Source organism: Apium graveolens, chromosome 5 (genome assembly GCF_009905375.1).
Source record: "Apium graveolens cultivar Ventura chromosome 5, ASM990537v1, whole genome shotgun sequence".
NCBI lineage: Eukaryota > Viridiplantae > Streptophyta > Magnoliopsida > Apiales > Apiaceae > Apium > Apium graveolens.
The window spans coordinates 199,182-212,590 of record NC_133651.1 but is presented as its reverse complement, the minus strand read 5'-3'; the positions used below and the strand labels follow the sequence as shown (position 1 = coordinate 212,590).

Below are 13,409 nucleotides of genomic sequence, written 5' to 3'. Positions count from 1 at the left end.
TAAACCATTTAGGAGATGAGAAATTGAAAATAATATATTATATATATTTTTTAATATTTATTTGAGATATTTATATATTTATTATATTATTTTTATTTAAAATACGATTCGGGGTCGGGGTCCGATCCCCGAATTTTTTACACATATCTCCCCGATCCCCATCTCGTACCCGAAAAATCCCCGATTCCCCACCCGTTCGGGGCGGGGATCGGATCGGGGTCGGGTCGGGTCGGGCGGGGGAAATGTCCATCCCTAATTGTTAGCTAACAATAATGTAACATTGAAGTACATACTTTTATACAAAATCTTTATAATTAATATTTATGAAATGTTACCTATATTTTTAGTTAAAGGTTTGTTAGCACCGGGGATGTTTTAACTCTTAAAAATCTACGACATCTATCTTATCAATTATTTATTTTATTAATTAACATTACTTGTTATATTCGAGTTGGTGGTTGGAACCAAAAATATTTCTAATTTTATCCCAAAATAAAATACAATCAGCAATACTAACCAAAATGATGTATCAGTATTACAATGTTTTGTTTACGCTCCTTGGATTGTACCCAGTCAAGTCTTGTGCCTGTGATTGAGATATGTTACCACACCAATACAATACAATAATACATCCAATCAAATCGTTAATTATATACTCGCTCGATCCCGGCCAATTCTTATCGTTTCTAAGAGGACGTTTGACATGCATTTTAATATAAGTTTTTTTAAAAAAAATTATTTTCCTGAATAAATGCAGAATGTTCAAACTTTTATTTACAAAAAGGAAAAAAAATAAAAAATAAATTATAAAACTATATTTTATATTCATCTTAAAATACGTACAATACGATAATAATTGAGAGGACGGAGGGAGTATTATTTATTTATGAAGCAGGTTTAATTAGTATAAATGGAACCGATATTCTGCGATTGTTGCCGACAGCAGGTGACAAATAAGCAAAGCAGCTGCCAGCTAGGCTTCAGTTGGCAATTCTTAGCCCCATATGATATATTTTTTTCTCTTTTAAAGGTGTTTTTTTAATTTGTATAATTAGTTTGTGTCGGTGCACTGTGGAAAGTCATGGCTTCTTAACAATAAAGACAGCTATTGTTCGATTGCTCAGTTCATTTGTTTCTTCCCGCAGAAATTGCTCCCACATTGCACTATAAAATATGATTTTTAATTTTTTTAATATAGTTGCATTTTGAAATTTTGACAAACCGTGGTACGGTACAATTTACGATTTGACATTTTTACATTGTGATTCAAATCACATCGCATTATAATTTTATATATATATATATATTAATTAATTTTGTATATAATATATATAGATATATAATGTATATATAGATATATTTATATATTATAAATTCATTTCCTGTTTACTATAATTTTGTATTATAAATATTAGTCTATATATTACAAATTACCGACATGTTTTTATTTTTAATCAAAAATTTAATATTTTTATCTTTCTTATTAGCTAAATTTTTATTATATTTATATATAAATATAAATTTTTTTGGATAAATAAACCATACCACGCCGTATTTTCATGGTGTAGTTTATGCGATTTTTGAGATTATACGGTGCGGGTGCGGTTTGGAAATTTGATCAAATCGTATGTGCGTTTTAATTTATTATTTGAGAAAAAAACGTTGATTACCTATATTTATTTTTTTATCGTAGTTAACCCGCAACCGCTACCTGCAAAACACGTGAATCAAGGTAAACCGCATTTAAGCGACAGACTCTGACTCAGGAGGTATAATCATAAATTCTCCTCCCGTGGGATTCGAACTTGTGACCAAGAGAATAGTTATCCACTCTTTAACCAACTGAGTCAATTCTTGCGGACCCTATATTTGATTCTTTCATCGGTGGTTAAGACCGCGTCTAAATATATATAGTCATAAATTAAAAAGGGATAAATGAATTTGGGTGTGCTGAACTATTATATAATTTTGATAATTAATATTATTTAGTTGAATTTATAACCAAAATTAAATGAATAGCATTGTTATTTAGTATATTCTTTATTTCGAAATACGATTCTTCAAATTCTTTTAAGTTGAAAATTATGTGCAATCTAGACTTATACTAAATTAAAAAAACGAATCAAACTCCAAAGGACCAAATCCTTGTGTTGGTAAATTACATTTCAGGCCCACTTTGAAAGAGAACCAAAATATTACTCCTTTCGTCCCAATTTATTTGTCATGTTTGACTTTTTGTGGTTAAATTTACTCAACTTTGACCGTTTATTAAATATTAATCTTTCATTATTTTGAAAAACCGAATAATACGTATTAAAGTATATTACATGTACTTTGTAATGATATAATTTTTATAATTTTTTTCAATTATATATTATATAAAATTTTTTGTCAAAAATTGATTAATTTGACCGCAAAAAGTCAAACAGTACAGGTAACTGAGGGAGTACCATCTTAAAGGTTGCAATCATACAACACCCACCCTTTTAAAAGGTCTATATACAGAATCCAGTTGAAGTGTAAACTAAGCTGGAGTTGAAGTAAGTTGAAACCAACTTTTTCCATTTTTGAAGAGTGCCTTCCCAAACAGTTCTCATTCATCTTCTAATGGTATTCCATATTTAAACATGCATTGCAATTTGCAAACATGACATATAAAATTGTGCCCTTCATGCATCATTTTTCGTTAGTCCCTTCATTAGCATAAGCTGCCTAAGCGGCTTCACCTAAGGACCTGCTATGATTAAAAAAACACATACTAACAAGGAACAAAACTTTCTATTAGAACATTTGTTTTGGTCCTTTTGGGTGTAAAATCTACTTATACAATGATATATTCCCACTATTTTTCAACAATTCCGCTATAACAAAGTTCATCTATAGTTCGGATTCAGAGGGGGCGCTGGTGGAGCGCGGGATGAGCTATCGCACAGGGTCTCCGAAAATATTTATGTTTATATATATTTACAAACAACAATGTCGCAATAAAAACTAAGTAGACTTGATCGAATGTGTGTTTTTGATTTGAATTAAGTGAACATTGAAAGTTTTAGAATATTTTGTTATAAAATATACTAAAAGAACTTCTCATTTAAATGAATGGTCAAAATATATTTTTTGTTTACAATTTATTTTAATATTTCCTAATATTAGTAGAAATATAACTCTTTTAAATTTATATTAAAAATTAAATTAAGGGTTTAATTTTCAGATTTCGCACAGGACTCCCAAATTTTTTGCTCCGGCCCTCCTGCCCTGTTCGGATTATGTGTAGCTCAGCATCCATATGTCAACAACGGACCTGAAGTTTTCAGCTCTGATTATAAACGTTGAGAAGGCGAAGAAGCAATAATGTACTAATAAATAAGAAAGATACAGACATGGCACTGTTATTTTTCCATAGCACCAGTTCTACAATGATTTACTAATGGAAACATGACCCTCTGGACATGTACACAGTACAGTCCCATGTTCTTCTTAAAAAGATCATTTATCTTAACTTAACTGCACTTTGACAAGGTTTTTGTAGAATAATTAGAAGAAATTAGTTAGGTATTTGAGGTAGACAAGCTGATAAAGATTAATAAGAACAAAACTGTGAACCATTTTAAGGTTATTTATCGGTTTGTAGTAGTTATCATGGTTAGTACAACTTAAGTACTAACACTGTAAACATGATATCCTACCAACTAAACTTTTTAAAACTAAAATAATAGAAAAAAGAAGTTGTTTAACAGTTTAAAGTAGCAAAATAAGGATTAATTAAACACAAATAGAATGCAGATGCAGATGTTCTTACTAAGTGTGTGCACCTGAATCCAAGTCAAATTTTAGATCTCCTTTACCAAGTAACACAATTATGCAGAAGCTTATGAGAATTGCTTGGGTTGAATTGAGGCAATAAACACTTCACAGTAGACAAAAATGACTACATCTACTATGAGATCCTCAGACACATGCAAACCAGAAAGGCACCAAAGTTTGTCGTTGTAGACTGATATCGGTATGTGAGCTAGTTACTTGACATGGTATCAGAGTTCAGGCTGACAGAGAACTCAGGTTCGATCCCTGTCACCCCCAATATTCTCACAATTTATCGTTTATCGTGGCACGAATGACAAATTAATGCTCCAAAGATGAGCGTCTGTAATCCACTCTTCGACCCATTAATGGGCTCTCGAGTGAGGGGGAATGTTAGAATATAAGATCCTGAAAAGGGCCATTCTGTAACACCTTGAGTTTTTAGAGTAACTGGTTTCTTGACAAATTTATAATTGAAGCTGAATATCCGAGTCAGGTTGACAAAGTTAGGGTCTTGGACAACCACGTTCCACTGTGTATAGTTCATCCTGTAATTAAAGTTTGTAACTGAAATATTCACCCTCCAGTAGGCCTTATCATTGAGCTTTATATGCCAGTGGACTTGGATTGGACACATTTGACTAGAGTAAAACACAAGTAAAATGACATTAGCCTGGGGAGGAGATCTCAAACAAAGTCCCATTATCTTCTTGATCAGTTCTTGCTAATGATCTTCAACTAGAGTGAAACATGTATATATTTATAGATGGATATGTAGATACTCCCTCCGTCCCTTTATGTTGTTAACATTATTCAAATTATACGAGGAAGAATTTGAGCAATGTTAACAATCCAATGGAGCCGAGGAAGTGTAAGTAGATAAACAGTGAACACTAGAAAATAGAAATGATATGGAGGATAGTGTTGATTATTCAAATCTACAATCTACAATCTCAATATGGAGGTTCACTTTGACAAGGTTTTTATTTAGAAAACATCAGAAGAGAAAGCAGAGGCATACTACTGACAATACTTTTGAACACTACAACACAAGAAGATAAAAAAAATTGTACAACGGTTTATAGAGTGACAAATGTGATTAATCTACTAAAAGATCCTCAAACTTATGCAAAGCAGAAAGCCAGTGATGAGACTAGCGTAATCATCAGAGTGAGTACCAAGATTTGTTGTCCCGAACTAGTATTTGGTGAACTTGTAGTTGGAGAAATGGTATTTCGTGGACTGGTACTTGGTGAAATATTTGGTGAACTGGCATTTACTAAACTGGTATGTGGCAAATATGGATAAGCATCAGGAGGAGGCATGACACAACTATCACCATTGAAGTAGATTCTTCGAGGGAAAGCCCAGCCCTTATCGAGAGTGAAAGTTAATGAATCCTTTTGGAAGAGTATATCTGACTGAACATTCCCTAGTCGGCCAGCTTGCAAGAGATTGTCGTTAAGGCCCTTGACACCCCATAACATGGCTGTCTCATCTGGTTAATTAGATGAATGAAAAAAGCATTTAGATCTAATTGCAGTTCCAAAAACTCCGTGAAATGAATTGTGATGCATTGTGCAAATGAGTGGATAACAGAATGCTTACTAATGTGTGCAAGCGGTTCTAACAGTTTGTAATTGAAGCTGAATATCTGAGTCCGGTTGTCAAAGTTAGGATGTTGGACTACCATGTTCCACTGTGTATAGTTCATCCTGAAATTAAAGTTCGTAACTGAAACATTCACCCTCCAGTAGCCCCTGTCATTGAGCTTTAAATGCCAGTGGACTTGGACTGGACACATATGACTTGTGCATTGAACCTGAGGTGCAGTGTTGTTCCTGGTAGGACATGAAACAGAATCTAATCTAGGAGACTTTTGGATGTGCAGAATCTAATAGGAGAAATGATGAAGAAATAGGTGAAAACATACTTTACGCAACTCCCAGAAAGGGTACTATTGTTTTGGCAGCCACAGGCACATGAAGGGCAAGGGACTATAGTTTTATCGTAGAAAGATGATAGAGAAACACAGCAAGCTGGAGTTTTCTGAGCCAGGAACTGTGAATATGTGCAGGTAACATTCCATGTCACTGCCATAATGTTCAAATAAAATGTTAAGCCAGTGATAAGAAAAACAATATTAAGCCAAATATCATATAGGCTTCAATTTGCGGTGTAATAAATAGAACATACATGACAAATAGTCCATGGGTAGTTTATTAATCTTATAGAACATAGCCTAAGAAGTAAAATGTTGTCTACCAATACTTACTCATAGCTCGAGTCATTCTCCTTCCATCTGCTGTAATAAATATAGTTGGCTTGACGATTCTGACAGGTCCACACGTATAGCCAGGCCCTGGTGCCTCCAATGTGAAGTTTTTAGGCACCTTAACAGTTCTTTCGTCGTTTCCAGCTTCACCAACACTAAGCTGGAATGAGCTTGCAGAATTGGATGGGTCTTGCAGCAATGAGCTAAGAAGTCCTCCCTTGCAGCAATTTGCAACCTGCTGGTTGTACGGAGTTCCTGGTAGTAAATCAACAACTCTCGGATTTTTCTGACAACTATGTGGACCATTCTCCTTATACTTGGAGCAATTTCCTTGCTCTGATGTTTGAGCACCAAATATACTCCATATTACCTCTTTTTTCGCCCACGTCCATCCCAGTTTCCATCCCGGTTCTTGAATATGACGAAATTTCTGGAAGTTGAACATTGTAACAACAGCCTAGCCAATGCACATACGCAGCTGATTAGATTAAAATAGTACAAGAGTAAGCGGTATTAAGGTTCTTAAAATATGCCCTTATATAAAGCCTTTACTGTAAATTGTCGACTGTTTCATACCACATATCCATCAGGTGTCCAGGTCATTACATCCCATTTAATCGTAATATTCCCGTTTGGATCAAGCGGGTCATATGCTTCTGCAGAAGAAGATAAAAGTATTCTCGCAAGTTAATATAAACAGCAACTAGAAGTAGAAGAATCAAGCAGCTGCTGGATTGCATCTTGAAAGCAGCTGTTAAAGCTTCTACTGAATCTCTTGTTATTGCAACTCTTATAATAAAAAGAACAATCATAACTGAAATAATAAATTTCTAAAATTACTACATTGACATATTCAATGTAGTAATCCCTGTACTCGCGCACATTTTGCATCTATACAGTACATAACAATTTATTTTGCATCTATGGAGTACTAATCCCTGTACTCGCGCACATTTTGTTTTCACTGAAACTTGTGTCAGACCTTCCATGTCAGATGGATGGACAAAGAAAGAATGATACTAAATCACTTAAAACAACATTTTAACAAGAAAATTATAAGTAAAAAAAATCTAGAAATGTGCTAACCTGTCGAGGTGAAAATGAGGGTAGGGAGGAAAAACACAAGTAGAATGACATTAGCTGAAAAATGAGGAAGAGATCTCAGACAAAGTTCCATCATCTTCTTGATCAGTTCTTGCTCATGATCATCAACTAAAGCAAAACGCGTAAAAATATGTAGATGGATTATGAAGACTATGGTTGATGGTGGTGTCAAGTGGTAGGCCTGGTGGCTGGAATTTGAGCAAGCTTGCCTGGCTAGAGCTCTGGTGTTTCAGTTTTAAGTGGACTTTTAATTTTTAAATACTGGTTTGAATAGAAAATGTGGAGAGCAGTGGTGTGCATTCGGTTAACCAAAACTGAAACAGAATTTTTTTCCGGTTAACCGAAACCGAAATTAAGGAAAAATCGCTACGAAAACCGAACCGAATTGTATTCGGTTTTAAACCGAAACCGAATTTATTTCGGTTATTCAGTTCGGTTTTCGGTTAATCGAACCGAATGCACCCCTTCAGGAGGAGTGCATTTAAATACATAGTTTATGTACAAATGAAGAATAACAGGCTACTTGCTTGTATCAGTTGACATTTCTTGATTCATTATTATATTTTGCTAGAATAATTTTGAATTTCGAATAACATTTCTTTTCTCTGAACTCTGTTGACAGTGCATTTTCTTTTATTTCACGGCCAAGTCAACAGATTACTGACAATTGTTAGAACTATGTAAACTTGAACTTATGAGTTATGAACTCTTTAAATGAGAAAAAAATTCAAAAATTGAAAAAATCACAAAAATAGCAATTTTTGAAATTTTTTAACCAAAATAGTCATTATGAAAAAAGTGATAAATTTTGACCGACTGAATACTACGTGTCAGTTTGTATAAGATACTATAGTTGGTTATTCTAAAGTTGATCAACTTTTCAAAAATTTGTCATTTTTATTAATTTTATGTTAAAATAGTCAAAATTTGGAAAAATGCTAGAGGTACAAAATTAGCATGGGTGGCCCTGACTATAAGCGAGTTAGACTTGCGTTTAGGGCCCCGACACTCAAGGGCCCCGAAAATTTCTAACTTCTTCAAGTAAATATATATGAATTTTCATGATATATATATATTAGGGCTCCATGAACTGATTTCGAATAGGGCCCCTCGAATATCAGGGCCGGCCCTGAAAATGATTTACTAAAATAGTTACAAATGACACATGTCATATGTTGATTGTCTAAATATAAATGGATCCCCCTACAGTTACATTAATAGGGCTAATTCAATTTTTTCATTATTACATATCACCCATGCCATGTCATTTTATGACAATTTTTTGTAACTTTCTTTTGACCCTCTAGCATTACTCCAAAATTTGTCCTTCACCGCGGATGATATTGTTAGAATAAGAACTCTTTGATGTGATGATATACTTGTGTTCAGAATCATTGTAAGAGTCAGAAACCACAAAACAGAAATGAAATACGATTCTTTTTTTAATTTCCTTTTTGTAAAAGTTACGTTTTGAAAAATTTCGTGTCTACAAAAATACAGTTTGTTCACCTTTACTTTTTCTTAGTAGGTAACCCGCAACCGCTACCCTTCGAGTGTGCACTGGGTAAACCCTACGGGCTCACGCAATAGCCTGCAAACTACGTGATTTAATTTAAGTTATCTTGAAAAAAATGTAAAAAAAGTATATATCTAGTTAATTTAGTTTATAGTTTTAAGCTATTTTCTAGTATTTTTAAAAGATAATACAGTCGCAAAAAAAAACTTTAAAAAGGGAGTGGTGCTATACCAATCAATCAATTAAATACTGTCTAGGACATCTGGGCGTCGAAACGGATTTAACAAAAACTAAACTCGAACCTGATTATTTTTGCCGAATTCGGGTTCGGGTTCGGGCTTGTAAATCACTATTAAATTGCACCTTTATTTGCACAAACTCTAGTGAAAAATTATTAGGATCAGATTTGAGCGTGCTCATAAATATCACGATATTGAAATTTTTTGGCTTGAATTAGAGGGCATAGAGAAGACAATGGATCATATATCCATAAATAAAATTGTTGTTAAAATAATGTAACAATCTTGAATTTTAGTATACTTATATTGAACATGCTGCTAAAAATATATTTAAACGACTTTAATGCAATAGTTTGTAAAAGTATAAGTTTTTAATACTAATATTAGTGGCATATTATATTATATATTATATATTATATATTATATTATTACTTATATAATGTAAAATATTATATAAGTAAAATTGTGACGCCCTCAATCTCGGGGTTAGGAAATGAGGAATCACACACCTCTAATCTAATAATTAAATACGCATAAACCCCGATTAACTACTAACAGGATCAACAGGATAAAGTATGAGACAAGATCACAACTACCAATCACAAAATATAACTTACAAACCCAAAATATTATTAAATAAACAATGTCGATTCTGGCTGGGATCCGACAGATAACCCATTGTATCTTTAAACACCTCTTTCTAGGCGCGAGCTCACTCATTAACACCACTACCTGCTCTGGCAACCGGAAGCCCTCAACACGGTAGGGACCATCAGGTACGCTCTTACGAGCAGTGCGCCTAAGCCTGACCATCTTCTTGCTTAACTGCCATGGTTAGATTAAGACAAAACAAATGAGTATAAAACTCAGCAAGTAACTATATAGCAGTTCTACAATATCAAATCACAATATACTTGAACAAACTAGGGCATTCGACTTTAATTAGTCTAGGTGGTAGATTTCCATCTTTTTTTTTCTGGGATAAGGAAAAGTTTCTGAAGAATAGTAGGGGCTTTCAAGGAACAAGGCTCGAAACAGGACGAAAGCCGACATTCATCACAAATCATTTTAGGATCAAAGTAGATCTTTCGATAGAGGAAAACAACAGTATTTCAAGATATAGAATCAATCATATGATCAACAATTTCAAGAATCAGGGTTCTCGAGCTTTAAGCTCCACAATGACATATCAACTCTTTTCAAAGCAATATAAACCATTTTCAATTTCAAAAATCAATTTACTGAACAAAAAGTTTCAGTTCCCTTTTAAATAATCACTTAGAACCTTTGATTGGATCACTTTATCTTTCCATTTCATTATATACGGGTGATCAGCCCGTATCGACCTCCATTCCGGTCTTTAAGGTACCAATCAGCATAATTTCAGCCTTAAGTTGGACTAGTCCCACTAACCTCTTACCATGACTGGACTAGTCCCACTAGCCTCTTACGTCCCAATCCAATCCATCAGGAATTCATTTGGAAAACCTTGAGTTGGAAAAACAAATAGGTTTTCTAAAATCCATTTTATCATTACCAAGCATTTGAAATCATCCGGACTCTTTCAAGTCGAAACTCATTCTTAAATCAGATTTTAAGGAAACAAAGTTCAGGGAGTGATTCAAAAGTACGCAAGAAATATTTCACAAGAATACTATATCAAGGATAACAAGGCACTAAATTAGAAGGATCAACATTGGTTTAGGGATCAATAGGGTGATCAAGAGAAACATGGTATCATTAAACAGGGTTAACAAGGATAATCAAAAGGCTCAATATAATCCATGGCTTAATAGGTACTTGAACAGAAAGACAGATTATCAAAGGGTGAAATCAATAGGATTATCAATAACAGGTTATCAAGAACAAGGGTACTTCAAATCAATATCAGGGTTTCATAAAGCAAGGGTTTCATATTTTAACAGTTCAATACTCTACATGGTATGAACAACATTCTCTTTATAACCGTTTACACAAGTAATCAGAGTTACTTGCCTGGATTTGCTTTCCTGAAAGTTGAACTACTACCACCTAGTAAATCCTTTCCTTTCCTAGCCTGAATGCCCTCACGCTCCGAATCTACAATAAAACCAAAAATCTTAATTAGATTCCCAACTCTCATTTCCGGAACGATCACTCTATACGATAACTCGATTATATCTTTGACTCGAGCATACGAATATAGCTTATACATATAAGCTCATAGCACAAAGTACATAGCATATCCCTTTCTCGTAGTTTTTATATCCTTATATACTTAACCATCAAAGCGCACTCGCTTGACCTTGGCTATTTCTCAAATCACACTAACACAACTCTTTTACGAGTACAAGACCTATTCACAACCAAACAATTACGTTCACAACTATCACTTATATTCTTTAAAATCAATCAACTTAGTTCCCTTTTCTTTTGTTCCTTAATTCGAACCACATATTATAATCAAGCAAACAAATTCATAGATATTCACTTATACATCTTTAATCATCCTTTCGATCATAAAAACCAAGTTTTCGACTTTTAATCCCTATGGCCTATTCGGCCTTATCACACAAAATCAACCAAATACTCACTTTAATTCACATACGCACACAACTCATTCAAAACTATTAAAGAATCATCCTCTTTTCCTTTAATCATAAAAATTCGAACCAAATTATACATACATGCTCGCATGCAATTCAATTTCAACTTATCATTATATCAAACACTTCATTTTCATCAAGTAAGCCAACTAAGTTTCTTAACACAATCCTAAATCACAACATGCATCCATTTATTCATCAAATTAGTCCCTTTTAACTCAATTCCCATTCGGCAAAACTCAAATTTTCCTCTAAAGGACAAATCAATGACATGCATATCTTGATCCTCTTTAAAACTAGCATGCAATCACTTTTAGGCCATACAAACTTAGTGTTTACCAAGATTATCTCACAAAAATCAATTTCCTTTCTTATTAACACAAAATTCGAACCTAAACTTAGCATGCAACAACAATTTCATTCCTTTTTAATCTAATAACAATCCATCATCATTTTAAACAAGTTAACTCAAACCCACAACTTTTAAAGATTAACACCATTCGGGTTTTTCAAAAAAAACAAAATATGCAACTTGATATCCTTAATCTTTAAATCACAAATCAACCTATATTTCAACATCAAATCAATAACTCATGCATTTCAATACAATCAACTTGATTTCCTAAAATAGTAAGGGCCATTCGGCCTTTTAATCAAAACATCACATACAAACACAAATATATGATTTTAAGGTTCTAGAGCTCAGTTTTTAACATCATAGCTCACCACCGGTTCACCGGAGTTCATCACCGGTGGCGGTGGCATCTCGGTGGTGCCCTCATTCGAGGGTGTCCAACCACGAAGCCCCCGATTTCGTCAATTACGCAAGATAAACTAACATGCACATCTTTTCTATCATTGGTTTGCAAAGAATCAAGCTTAACAAGATGACATCAATCAACAACAAGAAGGACCATGTGGTTCTCGGGTGAACACACACACCGAGCACACACAACACACACACATCGACATGCAAGCTTAATCACACACATGCACACGAATTAAAGCTCTTGTATGGAATAAGGATGAAGATTCATGGAGTGTTTGAAGGAATTAGAGAGGGAGAGGCAATATACCGAGAGAAATCAAAGAGAGAGAGAGTTGCCGAGAGAGAGAGAGAGAGAGAGTTCGGGAGAGAAAGAGAGAAAAGAGAGAAGAGAAAGTGAGTGCACAAAAGAAAGAAAAAAGAAAGAAAGTGGGTTATATATACCACTTAGAAATAAGGGCAATCTGGTAATTTACTAACTCTTTTTAACTCACTCATTCCTTTTCTTTTTACTCAAATGCAACAAAATTCAAATATAAAATATATCTCTCTCGGAAAGTCGAGAATTATTGAAAATGATAATTTTAACACGTAGGTCTCGAAATTAGCTTTTTATCCATTACCCATAATGAATTTTTGAGCGAACGGTTGAATTTTATATGAATTTCGCAACCTTGCTTTAATAAATATATTTTTCTCATAAAATCAATTTAAAAATGTAAAGATCAACAATTAAATTCACTCATCATTTTTAAAAAGCCTCTAGGACCTTTACGGAAATAACAAAACAAATCTCATATTTTTATCTTACTCGAATGATTTTATAAAAATACACGAAGGTTAATTAAACCTTTACTTAAATCACGTAATTCCTTTAAAATTCACAAAATTGACACAGAACACATAGTCATGCATACAGTCAAGCAATCACACATATACAGTCACATAACGACTCGGGTCTGATCATAAAATTCATCATTCTTTATTCTTTATCCTCTTTTACGCGTACCGGGTCACGTTCAGCCTGACGGCCCGACGCTCAGCGTTTTGATTACGCTTCTCAATATCTTTACCAATCAACACGTCACTTAGGACGAAATACTTTATTTACTCATTCATTCAT

General features: G+C 33.8%; 1 protein-coding gene across 2 annotated transcripts; it reads right to left on the bottom strand.

Annotated features, from left to right (window-relative positions):
* Positions 1–4,822: 4,822 nt before the first annotated feature.
* Positions 4,823–7,396, bottom strand: LOC141723332 (protein COBRA-like). Of its 2 annotated transcripts, none has more exons than XM_074525127.1 (6): positions 7,163–7,396; positions 6,653–6,732; positions 6,077–6,533; positions 5,731–5,894; positions 5,617–5,677; positions 4,823–5,299 (listed from the first exon to the last, which is right to left on the bottom strand). In XM_074525127.1, exons 1-6 carry the CDS (start codon positions 7,254–7,256, stop codon positions 4,926–4,928), a joined length of 1,230 nt encoding a protein of 409 aa, XP_074381228.1. In that variant the 5' UTR covers positions 7,257–7,396; the 3' UTR covers positions 4,823–4,925. The 2 variants fall into 2 exon arrangements, with proteins under 2 accessions (XP_074381228.1, XP_074381227.1); XM_074525126.1 differs by having other exon boundaries at positions 5,410–5,642; positions 5,735–5,894.
* Between the last annotated feature and the right edge of the window lie 6,013 nt (positions 7,397–13,409).